The 26315-nt window shown below is 40.9% G+C and overlaps 1 protein-coding gene across 2 annotated transcripts in view; it reads left to right on the top strand.

Moving 5' to 3' along the window:
* LOC132158038 (glutamate receptor ionotropic, kainate 2) overlaps positions 1-26315 on the top strand; it is a 193312-nt gene that overhangs the window by 131497 nt on the left and 35500 nt on the right. For both annotated transcript variants that reach the window (XM_059567283.1, XM_059567284.1), the window contains 3 exons: positions 5960-6183; positions 21488-21606; positions 24257-24474. In XM_059567283.1, coding sequence (XP_059423266.1) covers positions 5960-6183; positions 21488-21606; positions 24257-24474 — 561 coding nt within the window. The remainder of the gene's footprint in view (positions 1-5959; positions 6184-21487; positions 21607-24256; positions 24475-26315) is intronic.

Below are 26315 nucleotides of genomic sequence, written 5' to 3'. Positions count from 1 at the left end.
TTTCACTCTGTACAACTCTGCAAGGTTTAGTGAAATTGGCTCCCTTTCAAATCATCAATATGAATATGTATAGCTTTGGTCACCCCCTGCCCACACCAAAGATGTTGGAATTAAAAAAAAAAAAAGGAAAGAAGAGTTTATTGAATAGCAATTCAAAGAAATCAAACATAATCACACACAAGCTTTGTGAGAAATAATACTCATTAATTTTGACTAATTATATTTATTCCCTGATGTTTCCCTAAACTGATTAGTCTGATTTATTTCTCAGTACTATCATAACCATTAAAGCTAATTTTATTTATTTCATATAGCAATACATAAAGTGCATCAAAATTAGTGCAGCTCAACAAAACTAGATTTACTGCATTTATTTAAAAAACAAATGGGAAAAACTAAAATATTATGAAATATATTAATTACAAAAATATAAATAACTTTTGAAAATTAAAATATTATAAAATATTGAAATTTAAAACGTTTTATGTATATATTTAAATATATTTTACGTTATTTGTTCCCGTTTACTATGTCACATGATCCTTCAGTAATCATTCTAAAATGCGGATTATCTGCTCAAGAAACACACACACACACACACACACACACACACACACACACACACACACACACACACACACACACACACACACACGTGTGTATTCATACTACAAATAAAATAAAATAATATTATTATTAAAAGCTACACTGCAGTTGTATACATTTCTTTGAATATCCTTCCATATTAAATCTACTTCTTTGAAATGGAATTTTGCCTCATGCTTGCTGCCTCGATTCAAATTTAATTACATTTTTAAGAAATTGTAGTGTAATTTACAAGGCGTTCCTAATTCAATTCAGGATGGTGCAGAATCCTGACGCATTTCCCACCATGCTGCAGAAGGGACTTGTCAAGATTATACAATGAAAGGAGATGCTCTCAGTGAGGAAATAGATATGAAAATAAGATTAGCAGTGCGTGTGTGCGTGCATAGCAGATGGTACGAAATGCGATAAAATAAAACTCAAGCACATACTGCCGAGAGGACACAAAGTGAAAAATCTGGCATTAGTTTCCCCCCACAGAGCTTATCAAGCACACGTACTTTCACAAACACACACATTCAGGAGAAAACACTGCCCTTCGACATCCTCATTAGATTCCACAAATACTTAGATAGGAATAAACACATTGTTGAGAAGAATGCTGCACTCCCAGTATTCAATACCATTGCTCCAACATATCTCTTAGTCACTGTTCCTCAGATGGTCATGGCCAGATTGTGTGGTGTGAAAGCGAAGGGTGTGTGTGTTGTTGTAACATTCCCCAGCAACATTGTACCACCCCTCTCCACTCCACAAGACGAGAGCAGGACAGACTGTAATTGGCCTTGACAAGCTTTCAGAGCAGTCTGGAGTTTGCAGTGTGCCCGTACATTGATGTGTAAGAGATAAAAATATCTTGTCAAAGGACTAGAAGAAAAAAAAAAGAAAGGTAGCGAGACAACATCTGCTCACTTCTGGCATTAATTTGCCCCCTCTGGGAATAATTATAGACAATCCAATAATTCTTGATGGAAGCCTTTATTTTGACTGAAATTATACCAATTGTAACAGTAAAAGTAGTGAAATTGAACTAAACGTCAGTTTTAGGGGCCTAGCCGTCTTAGCTGGTGTCAGCCGTTCGACAGCGGACCCTCCATCAGTTCTGGAGGAGGAATAACGACCTTATCGTTTCAGTATGGATGTTTCTTTGAAGAATTATCATGTTGAAATCGTACCGGGTATAATCTCAGATTTAAAATCAAACTGTAGTCAAACAATGAATCCGCAGTACTAGGCTTGAAAATGTGGCCTTTAAATCTCAAGTCATATGTCTTTAAAGGGTTCATATGATGCAATCTCAATTTTTCCTTTCTCTTTGGAGTGTTACAAGCTCTTGGTACATAAAGAAGATCTCTAAAGTTGCAAAGACTAAAGTCTCAAATCCAAAGAGATATTCTTTATCAAAGTTAAGACTCTGCCACAAACATTCAAACATACACATAACTATGTCACGATGTGGAAATATTTGCGTATTGCCACCCAAATGTTCACGCAAACAAAACAGGTGTGGTTTCAGTAACCGCAGTTAGTTTTGAAGCAGTCGTGTCAGGGAGATGCAATGTGTATCTAGATGAAAGCAAAAGCACGTTATTGGGCCTTCCGAAAGCAGATGCATTTTTTAGCACCTAACACCTAGGAGAGGAGGTCATTCTGACTTTGCTACGACAATCTGGCGCTTCTGAATCAGCTACTATAAGTATGTTCTGTTATTAGTTTAAGTATTTGCTATTGGATGTTCAGATGCTGAGTTTTTCATGTCGCGCGCGTGCGCGCGTGTGTGTGTGTGCGTGTGAGAGAGAGAGAGAGAGAGAGAGAGAGACACACATCACAGTGGAGTCAGCTGTCTTCACCGTCTGTGGCTTGTGTACTGCAAACACATACGAGCTTCATCACTGTGTCTGTCATGCGACTCTGTTCCCCATTCGGGCTTGAACTGATGGTAAAACTAAGGACATTATTAACTGTCTTTACATTTATTTTGAAAGATGAAGCTCATGATTATGGAAAGGGGCCGTTACATTTCCGCCGAGTGCTTGTGGTTTTCGGCCAATCACAATGCACTGAGTCAGTTGGCCAATCAGAGCAGACTGTGCTTGTCGGAAGGAGGGACTTTGTAGAAAACAACTCGTTTGAGAGAGGCGGGGCATAGAGGACCTACAATAATGTACAGTATGTGAAAAATACTTTTTTTTTTTTTTACATTAATGCATGTAGACATTATTCTGTTACACCAAATAATAATCTTTAAAAAAGCATAATATGACCCCTTTAAGTTGAAGGGCTCAAAGCAAGTATGCAATATTTAAAAGAATACAAACTGTAGACCAGGATTCCTTTGCCCTCTAGATACTTGGAGTCTGAGAGGCACAAAATATGAATGAATGAATGATAACTCAAGAGTTCAAAAGCAAAATTCTCAAGTTATAAGTTTGACTGTATAAGCCACATTTGAAAGTGTTATAAATTGTATTCTGGACATTACTGTTCAAAAAAAAGTTTCCACCAAAATATTAAGCAGAATTATTATTATTATTTTTTTACATTCATAATAATATACACCAAATCAACATATTAGAATGATTTCTGAAGGATCACGTTACTAAAAGTAATGCCCTATTTATGTAATGATTGATAGCTATATAGATAACTATTTTCACGTCCACATTAATGCAAAATAACATTCTGTTTATTCTAAGCATGCACTGCAGTTTTGTATATATACAAAATATATATATATATATATATATATATACCATTCCTCTGTGTCATTATCGTTGTAGTTTATTGTGTGGATTCTGCAGTTCTTTTCAATTTAGAATTACTTTTAAAACTATATCTATATCATTACCATCTTTTGTGTAAATGGGCCTTAATGGCTGCTGAACATTCAGCTCAACAGAAATAGATTATTAAAAAATACAGTAAAATGTGAAGTTATTTTAAATTTTAATAATATTTGTGAATATTACTGGTTATATTGTATACCTTTTTGATCAAACAAATGCATCCTTGATGAGTTCAAGATACTTAAATGAATACAAATCTCATCACACTTTAGATTAGGGAGCAATTATCTCTATTAACTAACTATTACTTACTGCTTATTAATAGTTAGTAAGGTAGTTGTTAATCTTAGCTATGGGATTGGATTAGGGGACCTAAAATAGTATCATACAGAATATGGCATTAATATGTGTTTTATTAATTAACAGCTAATATGCTAGTAACATACATGCTAATGAGCAACTAGTTAATTGTGAAAATTTGGCCCTAAAAACAAAACCAAAACAAAGTGTTAACCCAACACCAGACACCTTTGAAATACACCTGTAAAAAGCTGCATTGTTGCTTGAGATCTGTAAACAACTTGTTATGGCATGTTTACACTGGACATGAATGAAGCATCACATCTCAGTTTCTCCCATTATAAACAATTAAGCTGCCTGCACTGCAAGCAGAACAGATTATATGCAGTAGTTTTCTGCTTGCAGTTAGATTTTTTTTTTCTTGCTGAGAATGTACAGTGCTATAAACAGTACAGCAGAATCTCTACCAGTTGACACATTTCAGCCCTCAAATGGTATATACAGTCACACTCCTCACTGATATGCTAAGAAGACATGGTTTTGACTATTGCAGCTGTGGATCTCACAGTGATGACAACATCATGCAAGCAACACACACACACAAATAATAATAATTTAAGGACATGATGAGTAGCATTCGTGTAGTTAGGGCCTTTTTAAGCATAAGCAAACAAGTCAGTTGCCTAGAGCATCATTATCTGCCTTCCGAGGCAGCAGCCAATAGAAATGGAAGCTCTTAAGTGACTGATCTGGAACGCTCTACATGTACAGACTGTAATTTGTTAAGGCTGAAATGATCAGCATAATTATAGTGCCTAACCTTTGCAATATTATTTGCATTGGGAGTGTGCCTACTATGCCTTAAAATGCTTGGCTTGCATGTAATTTTTAATTTTAAGTTTTTTTTCAATCTGTAGTATCTCAATGTGTCACCAACATAGTTTGCATGAAGTGACTTTAAATATAGACAACTTTTTATTATTACAATGGGAGTGAGCTAATTCGTTGTGTATGATGTTGCTTGCTTGAAGTGAATACACAGTATAAGTCCCAAATGGGAAAGTGAGAGGTTTTCAGTAGTATTAATAGTAAATACACTGGATTTTTAAAAAATGCACATTACTTTTTGTTTCCAGGAAGTAATCTGCTTCTGTAATGAGCATCATTTGTGATCCTTTACCCCAGAAACTTGGAAACAAATAGATATTGGCAAGGAAATGGTCCTTCACACTCTCATAACTATTTAACATTTTGACAAATCGGTTTAATTTGCTCATATTTCAAACAGTCTGTCTATTCCTGTGACAGTGAGGTTTAGAGGGGGACCTTCTTGTCTTTTTTCTCTTAAACTTGTTTAGTAAGAACGAATTTGTACAAATTCACAACTAGTTCTTCAAAACATAAAATAGTGACGTTTTTGTACCAGTGAAATCACACAAATGCAACACAAACATGAAATAGCTGCGTAAAATTGTACGCAATTACCAATTGGTCAAAATGTAAAATGTAATTTTTATACAAATGAATCAAACAAATGCACCACTAATTCATCAAAAGGTGAAATTTTCATACTATATATATATATATATATATATATATATATATATAATTATTTTTTTTTTTAACCAGTTCACCACCAATTTGTCAAAATGTTAAATAATTACATTATCTTAAGAGATCAGGTTGGATGGTCATTAATGAAACAAGCGAAATGCACAAATGAGTCAAATTCTTTTAACTTCACTAAATTTTCCATTGACTTTTTGGAAAAGTCATTGACATTTTAAGATATTTTCTTTTACATTAACAAAAATGTTTAAAGAATGCACCTTTATTTGTTACACAATTTTTAGATCAAACTGACCCTGGAAACATATGCTAAGAGAAACAGGCTGTTTGACAGAGAGCCAACAGCATCAGACCTGTGTAAAATCTTTAACCCACTTAATTTTCCCTTTTTCATAACTGCTATGTTCATTTTTTTAGTCTAGTTGGGTAGCTGAAAGAGTGGATTCGGTTCAGCACTCCTCCGGTCCCTTAGACCCCGTAAATCACGAAAGGCTTTAGTAAGTGCTGAAACAGTAGCAGGTAAATCAACAGAGAGAGCGCGAGTCCACGAGAGGGCTTTAAATTTCCTCTTAAATGCTGTGGGGCAGAGTGTGTGATGTGTAAAAGCCCTGTTTTCTTAATTTGATTTCCTCTAAATGCTTCTGCTCGCCCTGATTTACAGCCTATCGCTCTTTTCCCTGTGCGTTATTTGTTGGCAGAAAGCTGATCTTGCAGTGGCACCCCTGGCCATCACGTACGTGCGGGAGAAGGTCATCGACTTTTCCAAACCCTTCATGACGCTGGGGATAAGTATACTGTACCGCAAACCCAACGGCACCAACCCGGGGGTGTTCTCCTTTCTCAACCCCCTGTCCCCCGACATCTGGATGTATATTCTGCTCGCTTACTTGGGTGTCAGTTGTGTGCTGTTTGTCATAGCCAGGTAACATACCAGCCACATATAGACATAACCTCACATCATAACCTTGTCTCATTAACATTTTATGCTAACTGAAACAGTTCACTCTTAGATTTAACTTAAGTGGCCTTAAAGGAACGGTTCTTCCAAAAATAACAATTCTAACATTATTTACTCACCCTCATATCGTTCCAAATCTGAATGACCTTTTTTTCCATGGAGCAAATAAAGTCAGTACTTCAAAGCAAATGAGCCTGCCAAGATTCAAAATGACAATAAAAATTGTTTCAAAATTTCAAATCATCATGAAAGATGTCCATGCACTATATTCCAAGTCTTTAGAAAAGCCATACGATAGTTTTGCATGAGGAAAAAATGCATAGTATACAATAGAACAAGTCTTGTGTGGACCATGTTTATGCTCTTATGTTTATTTTTTATTTATTTATTTTTTGGAGCTTGACAGCCCTAACCTCTATCCATTTTAGTTGAAAAAAAAAACCTTCCTCTATGGACATGGACCAAAATGAGTATGAGTAAATTATGTCTTAACTGTCCGATCCTGTTTCTGGAGGGCCACTGCCCTGCAGAGCTGCAGAATTTAGCTCTAGCCAGCTTGCCTGGAAGTTTCAGGTGTGTTTAATTAGGGTTGGAGCTCAACTCTACAGATCTCCAGGAACAGGTTTGGACTCCCCTGACTTTGGTTAACTATTCCTTTAAGAATCCCGAATGCCACTCTCACAATATTTACGTAATGAAACATCATGAGGTTCAGCTCAGTCGTTTCATGGGAAAATTATAGAAAAATGAAATACCTGCAGGTGTGGAAATGAGATAACTAAGAGTTAAAAAAGCAAAGGGGAGAAAGAAGCAAACACACATAGCAAACCCACTAGAGAGGAGCTATAAAGGTTGCTTTGGTCTTCCTGTCTTGACGAAGAGGAGCTGCAGTATGTGCCTCTCATCAGATAATGCACAGTAGCACAAACCATAAATGTAAAAATGCAAAATCACAGTTTCAAGACAGTATGTATGTGAAAGACAGAAAATAGGTTTGTGGGAGTGTTCAAGCGTGTGTGAGAGTGAGATTGAGGCATTTTCTGGTGTGAAACGCAACCTCCCCCATCCCTCGCTGTCCCTACTGTGTCTATTTTGTATACTTTTCTTTTCTGATTGGGTTTTTCCACATCTTGCTTCACATTTCCTTTGGAAAACTGAGATTCCATTCTATGTAATTTTACAAAAATGTATATTCACATTTTCCAAAAACTGGTAGAATGAAAATCATTTTACAGTCGGTTGAAGACACTAACAACTTTGAAATCCTTGGGCAGCAGTGAACACTTGAAAAACTGCTTGTATGATAAGCTCTTGTTTTGGAGACTTAGGATAAAACCCCAGATACTGTAGTAAATAGCATTTATCCTACAGATTTGCTGTTTAAATTAGGTAAAATTAAGTTACGAAATCAAGTCATTTTTAGGACTTAATTTATGGATGTACCACTTTATTGTTTTTAGTAAGTAGACTTTACAGACTAATTATCCCTTAATTAAAGGATATTCTGGGTTAAGCGCAAGTTAATATGTTGATTAGAAAATAATTCCGACTCGTAACTCAGTTTGTAAAGACAAACAAAAATGTAGCTGCAAGCAGCAGTTAGCAGCTGTGTACAGAAACTGCTCTAAAAGAGTAGAATGGGCCTTTTCATATATGTTCATAGCTTCCAAATAGATTATTTTATACCTGATAGGGCTCAGTATTTCACAGCACAACATTGACATCTTTCAGTTCATATTTTTCCTCATTGCTCCCAAACTGACAGATGTACAGTAGGATGCCTTTTTTTTGCACTCAGTAGTCAAAAACTGCATACTGTAAATCTCTCTATATGCAGGATGTACAAATGTTGTACAATTCTGTATACGAAAGGTTTAGTTGTGCCATTGTGATTAAAAAATAAAAAATGAATAAATAGAAGTGAAACATATGCACATATTAATTGTTCTAAATGCATTTAGAAAATGAATTGTCATCTTGAATATTCATGTCAGCCTTACTAGTCTAACATTTAATTTCTAAATCCATGAAATACCTATTTACATTTTGCAAAAATCGTACTCGGTTACTAAACGTAACCTCGGTTCTCTCTAGAAGAGCGAACGAGTACTGCGTCTTAGCTAAGACGCTACGGGAAAAGTCTCTTTTCACGAAATACTGAAGCAAAAAATTATCCTTAATTTTGTATTTTTGTAAAGCGCATTTGCAGCAGTACACAGCCATAGGCGAGACGGCTCGTTCGCTCATTGGCTTGTTCTGCGGCAACTGCACAGCCTATCGAGCGCGGGCTGATGCAACATCAGACCAATAAGGGCGCTTCGCGCCCTTCTTGCCACTTCCCGCCGAAACGGGTGTGGCCCAACCTATAAAAGGAGCTCGAAAAGGCTGACTCACCTGATTTATTTCATCGCCGAAGCGAACCAGAGTGAATCGTGCGCACGGCAGAGAACGCAGTACTCGTTCGCTCTTCTAGAGAGAACCGAGGTTACGTTTAGTAACCGAGTACGTTCTCTTACGAGAGCTCTCTCGTACTGCGTCTTAGCTAAGACGCTACGGGAACCCAATGTAAAACGCCGTGCGCGCAGGGATCACACACCAATAAACCTGAAGCAACGCCCAGGATTTACAGTGCACAGTCACCTGAGGGACTCACAGAGAGTCCAGGACAGAAAAGGGAAAAAGCCCTCCGTCCCATATCTAGCAGCATCCGTAGATGCGGCAATATGACGTCACACAGCCGAGGCAAGGCCTGACCAATGTGGCAATGCGGGTCTTACGCAATACTGCCCATATAACAGTCAGCAGCGCATAGCGCTCGTGAACTCAGAATTCCCCTCAGGGCCCTGATTCGCCTATACCGACAGCAGCCTTGCTTGCAAGGCGGGAACCTCCAGGTTATAGAACCTGATAAATGTAGACGGCGAGGCCCAACCTGCCGCCATACATATATCCTGCAAGGAGATCCCAGTAGACCACGCCCACGACGAGGCGATGCCTCTTGTGGAGTGTGCTCTGACGCCCAACGGGCACTGAAGGCCCCTGGAAGCGTAAGCTAACGCTATGGCGTCAACTATCCATCTGGATAGAGTCTGTCTCGAAACAGCCATTCCCTTGGAACGCCCACCGAACGAGACAAATAGCTGCTCCGTCTGCCGAAAGGCAGCAGAGCGAGACACATAAGCTCTTAAAACCCTGACAGGGCAAAGAAGACTCGAGTCTCCATCCTCCCCTGACACCGGCAGGGCAGACAGGGCAATAACCTAAGCCCGAAACGGTGTGTTGAGGGATTTCGGCACATAACCGTGCCTAGGTTTGAGTATGACTCTTGAGTCATTGGGCCCAAACTCCAAGCACGACTGGCTCACCGAGAGCGCGTGCAAATCACCCACACACTTCACAGAAGCGAGAGCCAACAAGAATACTGTCTTGAACGACAGATGCTGAAGGCTAATCGATTGGATAGGCTTGAAAGGGGGACCTTTCAAGGCCTCCAAAACCGCCGCGAGGTCCCACATAGGGACTGACGGAGGTCTGGGAGGATTCAGCCTCCTAGCTCCTCTGAGGAACCGGATGACTAAATCATTCCTTCCTATTGACTGACCGGACGCCGTTTCAGAAAACGCCGCGATGGCAGCCACATAAACTTTGAGCGTGGATGGGGCTCTGCCCTTATCCAACAGCTCCTGAAGGAAGGAGAGGACCTCCGTCACCTCACAACTAAGGGGTGAATAACCTCGAGCTGTGCACCAGCTGGAGAACACCGACCACTTCGAGGCATACAGACGTCGTGTCGACGGAGCTCTAGCCTGAGTGATGGTATTTAGCACTCTCACTGCGAGATCAGCGGGTAACCATTGAGTGCCCATACATAGAGGGACCACAACTCCGGTTGAGGGTGCCAAATCGAGCCCCTGGCCTGCGAGAGGAGGTCTCTCCTCAATGGTACCGGCCACGGGGCGACATCTGCTAACTGCATCAAATCTGGGAACCATGGTTGGTTCTTCCAAAGAGGTGCTACAAGCAGTATTGAACATCTCGTTTCTCTCACCCGTTCTATCACCTGCGGAAGGAGGGAGACGGGAGGGAACGCATAAAGCGGGCAGCACGGCCATCTCCGTGACAGCGCGCTTTCGTTCTTGGAAAAGAACGCGGGGCAGTGAGCGTCTTCGTGGGACGCCAAGAGGTCCACCTCCGCCATGCCAAATCTCTGCCACAACAGCCGGACTGTTTGCGGGTGTAGAGACCATTCGCCCGTAGGAACATTGCCTCTGGACAGCCTGTCTGGACCCAGATTCTGCAGTCCAGGCACATGCACTGCTCTCAGCGAGCACACGTTGCGCTGAGCCCAAATCAGGAGGCGTTCCGTCAGCCTGCACAGGTTTCGGGACCCGAGACCGACCTGGCGATTTATGTAGGACACCACGGACATGTTGTCCGAACGGACTATGACGTGGTGATCCTTGATATGGGGACAAAAGCGCGTCAGCGCGTTCTCCACTGCCAGCATTTCCAGGCAGTTGATATGATGGAGCTTTTCCCATTCTGACCATAGGCCAAAGGACGGTCTGCCTTCGAGCAGCGCTCCCCATCCCGAAGTGGAGGCGTCCGTCGACACCATTTTCACACTCGGGGAAGTCCCCAGGCTTACACCTGATCATTACCAGCCGTTCGCTGTCCAAGGTGCTAGAGCCGCAACACAGCTCTGATCGACCTTGAAATGCAGCCGGCCAGACGCCCACGCTCTGCGCGGCACCCGAGCCTTCAGCCAGAACTGCAGGGGGCGCATGCGGAGCAGGCCCAGCCGCAGAACCGGAGATGCTGAGGCCATGAAACCCAGCATCTTTTGACAGTGTTTGAGCGACACAGTCGCGCCACAGCGGAAAGAACTCGCTGCACGCTGAATGCCCATCGCGCGCTGTGGTGACAGCCGCGCCGTCATGGAACACGAGTTCAGAACTATACCCAGAAACAGGATCGTCTGACTGGGGTTCAGCGAACTCTTCACCCAATTGACACTGAGGCCGAGCTTCTCGAGGTGATCGAGTAAAACGGCTCTGTGGTCCATGAGCTCCGCTCATGATCGGGCCAGAACCAGCCAGTCGTCCAAATAATTCAGCACTCGTGTGCCTCTGAGTCTAAGAGGAGCGAGCGCTGCATCCATGCACCTCGTAAACGTACGAGGAGCTACGGACAAGCCGAATGGCAGGACTGCAAACTGGTATGCCTGGCCCTCGAAGGCGAATCTCAAATATCGCCTATGGTTTGACGCTATCTGTATTTGAAAATATACGTCCTTCAGATCTATTGACATGAACCAGTCCCCTCTGCGAATCTGCGCGAGGAGCTTCCTGGTCGTGAGCATTTTGAAACTGTGTTTCATCAATGCCTGTTCAGCTGTTTAGATCCAGTATGGGCCGGAGACCCCCGTCTCTCTTGGGCACCAGAAAGTATCTGCTGTACAGCCCCCCCTCGCTTTGAGACACAGGCTCTACAGCCCCTTTGCTCAACAGTTTTGATATTTCGGCCCGAAGTATGTGTGCTACTTCTGTTTTGACCGTAGTTTCGACGCGCGCTGAAAAGCACGGTGGGCGTCGAGAAAACTGTAGCGTGTAGCCTCTCTTTATAATGCCTAGCACCCAATCCGAAACCCCTGGAAGCACTGACCATGCATTTGCATGAATGGCTAAGGGCTGGATGCGAAACGCGCTCTGTTGACTGGGCAACGGCGGCGCTCGAGTGTGCTGCGCATCTGAGGCGGGGAGCGCGCTGATCACAGCGGGCAGATCGCTCTTCCTCGACCCCGTTCCGGCGCTTAACCGACTGGAGGGAGGCTGAGCGGGTCCCGTGGGACTCGATATATCTGCGAGTAACCGTGGGCTGCATGTGTGCACTTTTACCACTTTAAACTCGCTGTCTGCCTGTGCAGAATGTACGTGCACGGGCCTCGTTTTTACAGAAGCCCCGCGCCGTATGTGACATAGTGTATGTGGGCACTGGGAAGTGGGCACGTTTACTATGCGGCGCGCTCGACCGATCTGTGTCGATCTTATGTGCGCTAGCCCTGTGTGCAGGGCTGTGCTTATATGTGGAGATGGGCACTGGGTAGTGGGCATCGTCACTGCATTTATAGCACCATCGGCCGTGGCTGGACGAGCATGCACGGGTTTCGTTTTTACAGAAACCACATGACGCGTGTGACATAGTAATTGTGGGCACTGAGGGGTGGGCACGTTTACTATGCAGTGTGCGCGACCGACTTGAGTCGACATTATGGGCGCAGGCCCTGTGTGCAGGGCTGTGCTTACATGTGGAGATGGGCACTGAGGAGTGGGCATCGTCACTACATTTATAGCACCATCGGCCGTGGCCGGACGAACGTGCACGGGTTTCGTTTTTACAGAAACCACATGACGCGTGTGACATAGTGATTGTGGGCACTGAGGAGTGGGCACGTCTACTATGTAGTGCGCGTGATCGACTTGAGTCGCTTTTATAGGCGCGAGCCCTGTGTGAAGGGCTGTGCTTATATGCGGAGATGGGCACTGAGCAGTGGGCATCATCACTACATTTATAGCACCATCGGCCGTGGCCGGGACACCAGAAATTACACCTTTTTCGGGAAATATCTGGGTAGCCGTGATAACAGTTTTCGTGTGCAGGCAAGCGGGCAACCGTACAGGCTTGCGCATTACAAACAACGCTGAAATAGTCACAATCTCTGGAAACTGAAACAGCGGCGCGCTTAGGTGAGAGCCCGGCCGCAGCGGAACTCGTACACTGGCGCTTCGATGAAGCAGCCATCGTGTGTAGTGCCGACGCAGCGTCATGCAGCATGCGTAGATGGCTTTCCCAGGATGGCTTCGGGGCTCCCGGCCTCACCGTAATCCTCTGCCGCGGTCCCCGCGGCGCGGGGCGACGGCCAGTAGAGCGAGAACGGGGGTCTCGAGCTGCGTTGCTGAAGCTGTTGTGATAACGGCTTTTGTGTGCAGGCAAGCGGGCAACTGTGCAGGCTTGCGCATTGCAGAAAACGCTGAGACAGTCACAATTCCTGGAACTGAAACAGCGGCGCGCTTGGGTGAGAGCTCGGCCACAGCGGAACTCGTACACCTGCGCTTCGATGAAGCAGCCATCGTTAGTAGCGCCGACGCATCGTCACACAGGAGGCTTTAGATGGCAACACCGCTTTTGCCGCCGTCCAGCAGAGGGCGGACAAAGGTGCTTCGCTATCGCCTGTTCCACCGGCGGAAGTGAGTGGTAGTTCCTGTTTTTAGCATCATCAGTGTGGAGAATGCTAGTGAGACAGACGAACGAGTTCGTGCTGAATATGGAGCGTTCCAAGCCTTCGCCACCTCTTCGTGAAGCTCAGGAAGAAATGAGGCGGGCTTTGAGAAGTACGCTCATCCGAAAGGGAAATACCATCCAGCCGGGAACGAGAGGGGGGGGCGCTGGTGCAAACCACTCGCGGCCGAGACTCATCGCGGCCAACACGATCATTCGCCCCGGCTCCTTCTCGATGTCAGCTCGTCTGCTGGGCTTCTGAGCAGAAGGCGCGAGATCCTCGGAGCTCGCCCAGCCCTCACTGCCCGAAGCTAGCAGAGAGCGCGTGTCCTCTTCCCCCGACGCGGCCCTGAGATCGACTTCCTCGGACGACGCGCCGGCAAACAGCGGGCGCTGCCCACCGGGAAGCGATGCAGGGGGGGCCGGTGAAGCAGGGCGAACCGGCGAGCTCGGTTGAGCTGAAGACGGTTCCGGAATCCGCTGGAAGCGATGCTTTTACGGCGCCTCAGCGCAGCGGAGAATGCAGGCTCAGAGAAAAAGGCCAGGCGAGTCCTCAGAGTCACCATGGCAACAGCTCGCAGTGGGGGCATCCGCCGTCAGCGAGCGAGCGCTGCATGATCTTCACCCAGGCAGGAGACACAGATGACGTACCGGTCTCCCTCGCTGAGTGGGGCTCTGACGAGCCGCAGGAAGGCATCTTAAAAAAGACGCGAGCTCTTTTACGAGTGTGTGTCGCAGGGCGAACACACACACACACATAAAGAACAGCTTGTATATAACAGGATTGAAAGGATATAGGCGCCGGATAGCGCAGCAGGAACGGCAATGGAAGGCGGCGATGCCAGCAGCTTCAGAATGGCTCGTCCTGCTGATGTGCTTTCTCAGACTGCGCTTGCTTCCTCCGTGATCCAGCGATGCGTGAGCTTCGCTGAAGAGATGAAAAATCAGGTGAGTCAGCCTTTTCGAGCTCCTTTTATAGGTTGGGCCACACCCGTTTCGGCGGGAAGTGGCAAGAAGGGCGCGAAGCGCCCTTATTGGTCTGATGTTGCATCAGCCCGCGCTCGATAGGCTGTGCAGTTGCCGCAGAACAAGCCAATGAGCGAACGAGCCGTCTCGCCTATGGCTGTGTACTGCTGCAAATGCGCTTTACAAAAATACAAAATTAAGGATAATTTTTTGCTTCAGTATTTCGTGAAAAGAGACTTTTCCCGTAGCGTCTTAGCTAAGACGCAGTACGAGAGAGCTCTCGTAAGAGAACTAAAATTCATTGCATGACCCGTTCATGAAAAGAATAAGATTTTAAAGGCTTTACATAAATGTTAAATACTGGAGAGAGAGTAAGAGAAAGAGAGAGATCAATAGGGGAAAATTGTTCCTTGTCAGGAAGGAGTTGTTTCATGTTAAAGTCTGTCTCAAGAGAGGTAGCATGGCTAATGTTTTGAATGTTTCAAATTAAACTACAACCATACATCCCATAATTACATTTTTACTTTTTATTTTTATGTTTGGTGAGTTGACATCTTTATTATCTTTATAGACCAAGAATGTACCTTTAAATTTGTACTGTGGTGCATTCTACGAATAAATCACTGCGATCGATTTTAAATGCATTGGTACATTCCTTTGGTCTTCATTTGAAGCATGGTGGGGAGAAATCCAAAGAAAAGGCCTTATTTTAACCCTAAAACTCTTGGGTTAACCGAATTCAACTTGGCTAGCCCAAGAGTTTTACGGTTAATGCACTTGTGCTTTATAAATGTTACTGGCAATATGATCACACAAGTTTCTAACAAGCTACAACTGTCATCTAAGTTGGTTCAGAATATGCACCTTTTAACTGCATTAAAGTTAATGCTGGGTAAGTGTTCACCTTTCCAATTCTCAACTAAATCACAAATAACAAGTATACAGTTAAACAGCATGCTTTAACAGAAACACACAGCAGACAAGACCTAACACAAGATAGCATTACTGTGTTTATGTGTTTGTCTCTTTGTACACATTTCTTTATGTGTGCATGTGCAACTGCTTTTGTATGTGCACTTTAAAGCAGTATATGCAGCAAACATGTCTGCGTGTGAGAGCGAAAGACGGAGCGAGAGAGAAAGAGATCACAGAGTGACATAATGGGGACTGGTGGAGGGTTTCCTAGGGCTTATTCTCACCATGCAGTATTTAGAAACCTTCCTTCTGGGCACAGTATGAAAGTCAAATGCATATCAGCAGTTGTTTTTGTTCCTGTTGTTTTCCTCTCCTTAAAGTTAATTCTCTTTTCTGCGAAAGCAGGTGATAAAACAGCCGAGGACGTCTCAATTGTACATGAGTTACACTTACTGTGCTTATGACACTGGTTCTTGCCAAGCGTTGCCTTGATGCTGTAAATCATGCAGCTGATGCAATACTCAAATGCTGCTTCTGATTCTAATGCTTCAAATAAATCAGTCTTTTTTTTAGTTTTATCTGATCGTGGTACGTGTAAAACCATATTCCTATCAAAGGCAAGCTTATCTCACTATTTCTTAATTTACAGTAGACATATATATTGCATGTTTATTGTATATATCATTTATAGATTCAAGCTTGCAACCAGTTTTGGAACAAATGCGAGAAAGTGTCATTCTGGACCAGATTTTATCCATTGAAAATTGATTGGTTTGTGAACAGTAGATAAGCAATGTGGAAAATAAGCGAGATTCATAAAGCCTATAAATATGTTGAAAAGCCGTTTCAGATGAACTTCTCTATTAATTCAGTATCATTATCATATACATTGGTAGCCTACATCTTTAAGTTTTTGAAAACCTTACATTTTAGATGCCGCACTCTCATAAAAGCTATCACTGAGGTGATACCTTATCAAAAGGTACTAATATGTACTATTAAGATGCTACTGTGTACACCTTAGGAAGAAATAAATAAACTTAAGGTACAATATTTTGATTCCATGTTAACTTGATTGTTATATTTTCTGAAGAAAATATGCATAGGTAATAGATAGTGCATGGCTTTGTTACAATGCTAATATATGTTCAGAGTGATTGATGTTCTTAGCGCTTGTTAATGAGTTGCTGTGCAGTTGCCAGAATGTTCTGGGTGTTTGCTAGGAGGGTTCTTATTGGTCCAAGTTAAAAGAACCACTGTGGCATAGGTCCCTGGATAGGGCTCTAGTTCCTTCAATCTTACTCTATGATCTAAGATTTTTATTTTTTTTTATCGTCTGCCAGGCAAAAACCATAAATCGAATTGCTTAGATTATTAATAGCACACCTCTCCTCAACGAGCAGAATGATTTAATGTATTGTTCATGTCTGTAGCAAATGGTGCTGGATGAGTTATACACCAGAGTTTAATTCTAAGAGTTAGGAGTTTGTTCAAATCCTTAAACAAGTGTGAGCACTATTTGTAGTAGTGTTTGCCATAGAAAACATCACTAATGAACTATTGCCCTTATTGTAGCGAGAAAATCAAGGCATGGGAAAGGAAAGATGAGTGCTCCTCACAAGATGAGTAATGCCTTCACCAGTCAGGGCAAGTGCTTATCAGATCCTGCTCATTTCCAGGTGGAATATGCTTCTAAATGGGCTGCACTTAGGATGATTTAACAGACTGCTGTGTGGGGCTGACTAGATAATTAACTCCAAGTCTGGGAGCGAAGAGGATGGAAAGAAAGCACTGAAAAAAAATAATAATAATGATATAAATATATATGAATAGTTTGGTTCCAAAATGCGATAAACACCAGTCTCCCTTTTTTGCAGAATGCAATATATCTGCTCAGCTAATCACGGCGCACCATTCCACGCACTCTTTCAAATTGATTCACTGGATTTATTACATAAAAAAAAAAAAAAAAAGAAATCATGGATTTATTGCATTTAAAAAAAATAAAAATAATAATAATAATAAAAAATGACCTGATAAGTACAATTGTGTAAGATAAGACATTTTCTTGTTATAACCTTAAACATTAGAACATTGTTTATTAACAATTATTTATGTTTATACGATTTAGGTGAGCTTTAGTAAACTTTATTCAACATTAATGTTTGTTTGTTTGATCTTGCAGATGTATATTCTATTTAATTATAGATTAATGTTTGCAACCATTTCTACTTCTGTAATCTGCTGAGTGAAACAAATACAAGATAATATAATCCTGGACCTGATATTAACAATGATAGGAATAGGTGTTACATACAAGAATGGAAAGTGAGATTTGTTCAAAAAGATGTTAAAAAGCCATATCAGAGTAATGCATGAAATGCTGAAAATGGGGGATGAGGGGTTAAAGAAAAAAAGCACCTACTTTATAATAAGTGTTGTTAATTACTATGTACCCAACCACCAATCCTGCCCTTAACCTTACCCATCGCCCACCTCAATAGCAGCAAAACTTATGCAATTCAACATGAACATAATACGAACACGGTAGCTAACAACTGTTTTGTACAATTAAAATTTATAAATTCATGTTTTTCCATAATTCAGTGACGTTAAATAATATTTTTTTGACTTGAATAAAACCAGGACAAACTGATTTAGCTTAGAGAAAATTTAAATTGAAAAGAGGTCATGCTTGGCACTGAAATACTACAGGAAAACTAGACAACTCTTAAGACCGAAAACCCAGTAAGACTATGCTGAACAAGCAGTCAGTCTTTGAAATCTATGGTAGTGCATTGATTAGCAATGCATCCTTGTGTAGCATCCTTATTGAATTGTATGTCAGCTCCACAACATGACCTACACCCATGTTCTGGATGCTAAATGCAGCTACACAGCAATGCTATTTAAATATGTGAGTCTTCCAGATCTGACATGACTGCTATCAGGTGCGTTATCGGTCCTGTGCACAATGACTTTCTGAAAAAAAAAGATCATTGTTCTTTCCCGAGGCATCAATGTTTCCTCAGCCTTCGTTTAGCTCTTCATGTTGACCTTGCTCAAATTTTTCTCTCTGCGGCACAGATGACCGGAGATAACAGAAGGTCAGTATAATTGGATCAAACTGACAGCTAACGGGCGACTGATGCTTCCCGTAGCAGCAGGTTAAGCCGCGTCTCATGCAGACCGGGGCTGTTTGTCGCCTCTCTTCTCTGCTGGCACGCTCCAGCCGATGACAGCCATCCATGTTAGATTTGCCGTTATAATTGGCTTTACAGAACATGATTGTGTGAACTTGCACAAAGACCCTTAGCACGAAAGGTCTGGGGCAGCAGTTTTTTAGTTTGATTTTAGTTTGTGTGTACTCCGTCTTGCATCACAAATAGCGAATAAATGCTATTCACAAATAACTATATAACTGCTTCTTTAGCTATTTAAAGAACACATTGATCAATTTAGATAACTATGATTTAGAATTTAGAAAACTATGATTGCACCAGCACTTGATGAATTTTGCTCATAGACTCGTTGTGAAATGTTGTGTACTCTACTATTAGTCTCTGAAAGTCAATAATTTCTGTTTCCATTGTGGAGTTCTGATGGAGAATATAAAAAAAAAAAAATTAACCGAGACAAATAATTTCCTTGGTGTTAGATTGCTCAACTCTTGAAAAGCCTGTGGATGCTTTTTTATTCCACTACTTCAGCACAAACAGAATTGGGTCACAATGCTTAATTGTCACCCAATCAACCTTTACTAATGTAATGTCACTTATATTTAGCTGGAGTAAATGGGAAGTCCCAATGTGGGAGAGAGATAGCACACTACAAGGGATTGGGGCGTGGAGATGATGGAATTACTAGATCTTCTGAATTGGCCATCTAAATGAATCCTTTTAAATGGATATTCTGGATTAACTACAAGTTTGACAGCATCTGAAGTTTTCAGTTACTGAAAAAAAAGAAAAAAAATGTTGAAAAAACAAATTTTTGAAAAAAGAAGAAGAAATGCACTCATAAAGTACAAGACACATTGTAAGTTAAGGATCAGTGTATTCCATGTACTTTCTGAGTGCATGTCTTTAGCTGTTTTTTTTTATGCTAAGACATAAGGTACAGTGACTAACACATAAATGCATAAACAACCATGTACATTTTGTGCACAGATCAAATTGTTTATAAATTATATAACACATGACAAAATAATCCATAGGCTCAGTCTCAGCAGCTTTAGGAATTTATAGAAGTCCATGAATTGGGTCCTACTTTATATTGTGTCCTTAATACATGTGTAAGTACACACTGGTCTAGTATCTACAGCTCTAATGTTTGTGTAACTACACATATGTAACAACCCACTGAATGGTATGTGTAAGTGCAAATGTGTAACAAGACATTGGTAACAACAATTTTTGGTAATGAAAGTACAACTGTGTAACAGGACTAAAAGCACTTTTTGGTAAAGAAAGTGTTACCCTTTATATTAAATGTATCATGTAATTACTCAGCATGTTACACTATGTTACACAGCAGCGGCCAGTAAGTTTACATATACATTTTGTATTTTAAATATAAATTGTGGTTGGTGTCCAGAATGTTACACTTTATATTGTGGACAGTTCCTGAGGAGTTATCATGTAAGTACACTGGTATTGCAGTGGTGCACTAACTCCAACTCGAGATCCAACTCCTCCCACTGTACATATCCCTAAACCTACCCATCTTCACCCCCTGGATCCTATTTCCACCCCCTGGATCAAATGGTTCCAATTACTCTTTACATATTGTTGTTACAAAATGTAGTTATATAATTCCTGTTACAGGAGTACTTACTGAAGTTAAATAAAAAGTGTTGTTACCAATGTCCTGTTACACATTTGTACACAAACCATCCTGAGGGTTGTTACATGTTTGTAGTTGCAAAAATGTTACAGCTGCAGATACTACAGTATGTACAAATGTGTACTTACACTGTGGTTACATACTACGTACACGTTCAGTTACTATGTTAATACACAGGTATCAGGGAAACAGTAATATAAAGTGGGACCAAACATTGTCATACAGTTTAGTCCAATGTTTGCACTTAACATATGCTTTGATGTACAGTAGTTGGAGATGTATTCGTTTTTGTATATGTGGGATGAGAAAACTGCTGTCAGTACAATTGCTTCATTATTACCAATGTACAGGATTGTGTTGCAGAAAAAATAGCAAATTAATAAAACATTCCTAAACTCTCATCTTGATGGTAAAACCAAACACAGTGTCAATTTGCAGTGACCATGTTTTTTTTTTTTTTTGGGGGGGGGGGGGGGGGGGGCGTGTGTGTGTGTGGCATATTTTGCATCTTAATACTTATTGTTCTATTAAAGGGATAGTTTACCCAAAAACGAAAAGTCTTTCATCATGTATTAACCCCAAAGTTGTTCCAAACCTGTATGAGGTTAGTCAGTGAGGAACAGCAACTATTTGGTTATCCACATTCATCAAAAGAAACTCATGCAGACTTGGAAAAACTTGAGGGTGAGTAAATGATTGCAGACTTTTTGATTTTTATGTGATCTGTCCTTTAAAGTTCTGTCTAGTAACTCCACTGGGACCTGGGCCATGGCTCATAAAATCAGAAATGTCTAGTCTTTTATTTTTTGTTATTATTATTATTATTATTATTAATAGTTTAATTTAATTTACAGTGGGTTGCTCTCATACATTCATAATTATGATTGCCTTTGATATGAATATGTTATTTGGGAGTTTCTGGAATGCAAAAAAAGGAACTGAAATGAACATACACAGCTCTAACCAACATGTAACTATCACAAGATTAACTTATTTATTTGTTACATTAAAGAAGAGGGAGAGGAGGGAAAATACATTTAAACCATCTGTGAAGTAAGACAAAGATAAATTCTTCAAGAGAACTCTTTTTTTTTTTTTTTTTTTTACAAAATCCAGATATCTAATGAACTGAAACTGATGGTTATGCTAACTTGTCTCTTTCTCCTTGTGTCTCTGTAGGAAGACCTGACTTTCCTTCATGTTATACAAGTGTAATACAAGTTGGACTAAAATGTATCTGTGTGTTCTGTGTTACTTGCCACAGGTTTAGCCCCTACGAATGGTATAACCCCCACCCATGCAACCCCGACTCGGATGTGGTGGAAAACAATTTCACCCTGCTAAATAGTTTCTGGTTCGGAGTTGGAGCTCTCATGCAGCAAGGTAGACGCCTCTGCCTGCCCCCCTTAGCACACATCCCACTCTTTTGCTGGGGGTCCCAACTTGCTCTTGTCAGGCCCACTATGATGCATGGGTGCCTCTGTGCATGTAGTTCTAGATGCAAATTGGTTGCTGGCCAATGGTATGAATAGGACTGTGTGGGACTTTTTGTATTGGTGGGTGTTGGGTAGAGGATCAGGGGATTGTAAGTTGCATGCTAACTTTTTCAAAAACCACCACTGTCTTCGCTCTTCAAGTTCTAAGCAGGTAAGTCCAATTTCATGTGCAAAAAAGTGGCAGAATAACTAAGACTGCCATATATATTCTTGACTTCTAACTATAACCCTACCAAATCCTGATGCCACATCTTCTCAATTGCAGATGTTTGAGATTGGGAAAGGACTATGGTGATTGAAGGACAATGGCACATGTAACCTGCATGCATCAGAATGTGTTGCATCAGAATAGCATATTAATATTTGGTTGAGCAACAAAAGACACCAGGCCCTTGTTTGCGAAGTAGCATGGGTAATGTTTGAATCTGCACTGCATCTATCAAACCGAATGGTTTACAGTTGGGACTGGTTTGCTATGTAACATTAGCATTGTGAGTCTTTGCAAAATCTACATTGTGAAAGAGATTTGTATTTGAGGACTGGCAGAAGCCAGCCACCAGCTGTTTGCAATTTAGATAGCATGGATATTTTTCTTCACATTGACAAGTGATATCCAGCCACATGAGTGATGTCCTAGAATCAGTGCTTCCCAATCCTGGTCCTGGAGAACCAACACTGCATATTATTTATTTCTCTCTTATCTGACACACTCATTTGAGGTCTTGGAATCTTTACTAATGAGTTCAATCAGATATATATGATTAGGGAGATATTTAAAATGTGCAGTGTTGTGTGTTTTCCAGGACCAGGATTCGGAACCCCTACTTAAAACGCATGAATGCAAATGTGGATGCATCTGTGTGCATCTAGGCAACCTACCAAATCCCACCATGCAATTGGTACTGTGGATTGCAACTTTTCCTATGACCAATAATCCTCAGAAAGCAGACGTCATTAAAAAGTCATATGCTAGTGCGTTTGGATCATAGCGAAAAAGAAGGGTAGACCTATTATTTCCTGTCAAACTAATTATTGTCTAATAGCATCACCCCACAACAACATAATTATAGGGTTTCATTGGGACTGGCATTTGTTCAGGTTCCTTTCTGAGTTTGGAAGAGAAGATGTGGCATTAGGCTGAGGGCTAAATGGGCATCGATTGTGTATGTTGACTGTCTGCATGTCTCATGATGAATGAGTAATACTACACTGTAGAGAGGCTCCCCTGCCCATGGCTTGTCAGCTCCCAGAAAACTGTGGGATGGCGTGCTTGGTCATGACGTTACCTTGGGTACATGACAGTCAGCCCCAACCAGGTTATATAAGGTCACCCTGACCAAACGGTCCAGGTGATACTTTGAAATGACACCATTCAACTTTCTTCTGAGGATGTTTTTTTTTTCAATGTTCTGACATACTATTTTTGCTTCTTTATAAAAGTGGTTGTGGGCACACAAAGTGCCTTTTCTGCTATTGATTGATTTTGACAATCTTGTTTAAAGGTGAAATGTGTAAAATATGTGACTCTAGATTCACATACAGTTCTCCTGGCCCTTTCTTCACTGTGCCAGACTATGTGCTTATTTGGATAAACAGGTATTCCTGTCCAAAACTCACACCAATTATTGAGCAACATGTCGGAATGTTGAGGCACCACAATGTTTGTACTTAAAGTTGTCTCTGAAGGGAAAGGAGAATGTCTTTTAGCATCAAGAAAAATATACACATCGGCATTAACAACTGAATTGCTAGTGTATACAGGGAAAGAGTAATTCTCTCTTTCTTTCTTTCCATTTCAATAGTTGTTCAGGCTGTCTGGGAGCTAGAGTTATATATCCAAACTCTGAACTTGATTGACAGGTCACTAGAGCATTACCTGTCTGTTGAGGCCTGCTTGGAACTCACGTTTGCAGTTCAATTTCAATTCATGTAACGGCTAATCTTTTCAACAGTCCATTGTGTTTTGCATTGGATTCAATGTGCCAGATCAAAGCTTACAGCCGACTCATAGAACTTGAGAAGAAGAGCCAGTTATTTCCCTGTGCTCTTGTCCTCTGACATCTCATCCTAGTACAACTAGTTATTGTCCCGATTTTCCCCATCAATTAATTTCCTCTGCATGGCCATGCTGACAACTTGATTAAGGGATAACAGAAAATTATACGTAGGTTGTGACATAAAATGGTTCTTCATTTTGGCTTTTACCCACAAGCCAAATGGATTGAAGACTGTAGGGCAATTCAAAGACGGAAGCAAATCATGAGCCCTTTATGATTTAATACAAATCTGAGAGTCTGTAATCTAATTAAATTTGACCACATAAATTCTCCTAAAACATAAATGAATTCCCACCTTCACTGCGGTTGACTTTGGCGTATTCGGTTAGCATAGATATGTCATCCCAGTTGTCAACAGGCAAGAACTTTCGCTGCAACTAGCTGTTGTGTCTGGACTGTGTTGGATCTGTGCATCTGGGCTGGTCCTCACATTGTGACCTCTGCTTTACCCTGACTGCTGTCTCTGCTCCTCTCTACTAGGATCTGAGCTCATGCCCAAAGCCCTTTCCACCAGGATAGTAGGAGGCATCTGGTGGTTTTTTACCCTAATCATCATCTCCTCCTACACGGCCAACCTAGCCGCCTTTCTTACCGTGGAGAGAATGGAATCTCCAATTGACTCGGCCGATGACTTGGCCAAGCAGACCAAGATTGAGTATGGAGTGGTGGAGGATGGCGCCACAATGACCTTCTTTAAGGTGAGTTCAGCCTGTCATATTGCTTGTAGCACATGTAACTTCAAGTCCTGGAGAGAACTTTTAAAAAAGCTCAAAAAGGACCATTGACCATTGTGTTTTACGGCTCATGGGCTCTTTTGTCTTGTTTCTTTTAACTTAAACCAGGTGATTTATATGTTTTTCAGTTAACCAATAAGAGAGCTAATGCACAGTTAGCCAGACACTGTTGCAGAATGGACCACATCAGGATGATGTATAACCGGATCACCCTGTCAATCAATTTTTGCAATCAGGAGTAGCTAACTCTACATTATCCTTTCCTAATTTGATTTGATTTAACTATATTTTTAATTGATTACAGCTTTACTAATCGAGTCACTGGGAAGGTCAATGACAGGGTAGTATTTTTAATATTGTTTTGCATGTTAAAGACATCTGGTGATGAGGCATTTAAAGCTCTCATGCCAGTAGGATGTTCTGGCATGTTGAATTCTGGTGTCACAAGGGTTGTGTGAGTTTGAATCTGGTTTTCTCTATGGAAACGCCTGAAAAAAAAAAAAAACAACAACAACACTTGCACCATTTTAAGAAAGAAATGAACTGGATAAAAAACAAATAATGCATATAACACATTTAGTTTCTTTTTTTTTTTCATAATAATAACATTTGGAAAAGCTTCTGGACACGGTGGAAGCAGAAATGAAAACATCAAAAAAAAATGGTTTGATATTAATAAACTGTCACTAAACATAAAACAAAATTTATTTTATTTGGCAATAAACAAATAAATACAAACGTTAAGATCAGAATGGATAAGTTTGATCTGGAAATGGTAAATGAAAAAAAGTTCTTATGGGTCATTGTTGACCACAAGATCAATTGGAAATCTCATATAAACTATATAAAGTCAAAAATATAGAAAACTCTGGGTATCATGTCTAAAACAAAATACATCCTTGAATCAAAGGCCCTAAATATATTGTACCAGTCTCTAATAGTGCCATACATGACTTATTGCGTAGAGATCTGGGGAAATACAAAAAAGAAAATAGTAAAACCAATTGATATTCTGCAAAAACGTGCAATATGGACTATAAATAAAACTGATTATTATCATCCAACAAACAAGTTATTAAGAAATTCCAGCCTATTAAAATTTGATGACTTAGTGGAATTTAAAATAGCCAAAATAATGTTTAAAGTAATAAATAATATAGTCCCAGATTGTATCCAGAACTTGTTTCAGATGAGATCTACTTCTACTACCTTAGAGGAACACTTATGTTCAGTAAACCTCAAATTAGAACCAATGTTAAATAGAGAAGTCTGTTGGTTCAGGGGGTAAAACAATGGAATAGTCTTGATGATGACCTGAAAACATGTAAATTCATTAGAATAAAAAAAAAAAAAAAACTATAAAAAAAAAAAAAGATTATACAATATAAAGCTGATTGAATTTAATCCTTTTTTTTGTTATTGTATGTAAGATGACTTTGGTTCTGTGTGTTGTGTGTAAAACAACTAAGGTGTAAAAAGGGTTGGCACAATAAGCAATAATTTTTCTTTTTTTTATTTTCTTTCCCAATTTGTTTGCTTGTAAATTGTTTATTATTATTTTGGAAGTTGACCGAAATAAATGAATAAATCAATCAATAATGATGACAGGGTGAAAACGCTATCAGTGCTATGTCTTATCAGAATGTCCTAATTTGAAATCTCAGCTCTCAAAGGGGATCTGAAGTATGCAATAAAAAGCAAAATGTTTAAGAATGTAGACTTTATACTTGACCTAATAATTGAGGTCGTGTTTTCAGAGCTTTTATCGCTGTGGAATGATGGAAGTGACAAAGGTTGAAAGCACT

This window comes from Carassius carassius, chromosome 15, assembly GCF_963082965.1.
Source record: "Carassius carassius chromosome 15, fCarCar2.1, whole genome shotgun sequence".
Lineage (NCBI taxonomy): Eukaryota > Metazoa > Chordata > Actinopteri > Cypriniformes > Cyprinidae > Carassius > Carassius carassius.
Note: the sequence above shows the minus strand (reverse complement) of the source record. Positions and strands in the feature narration are given on the sequence as shown.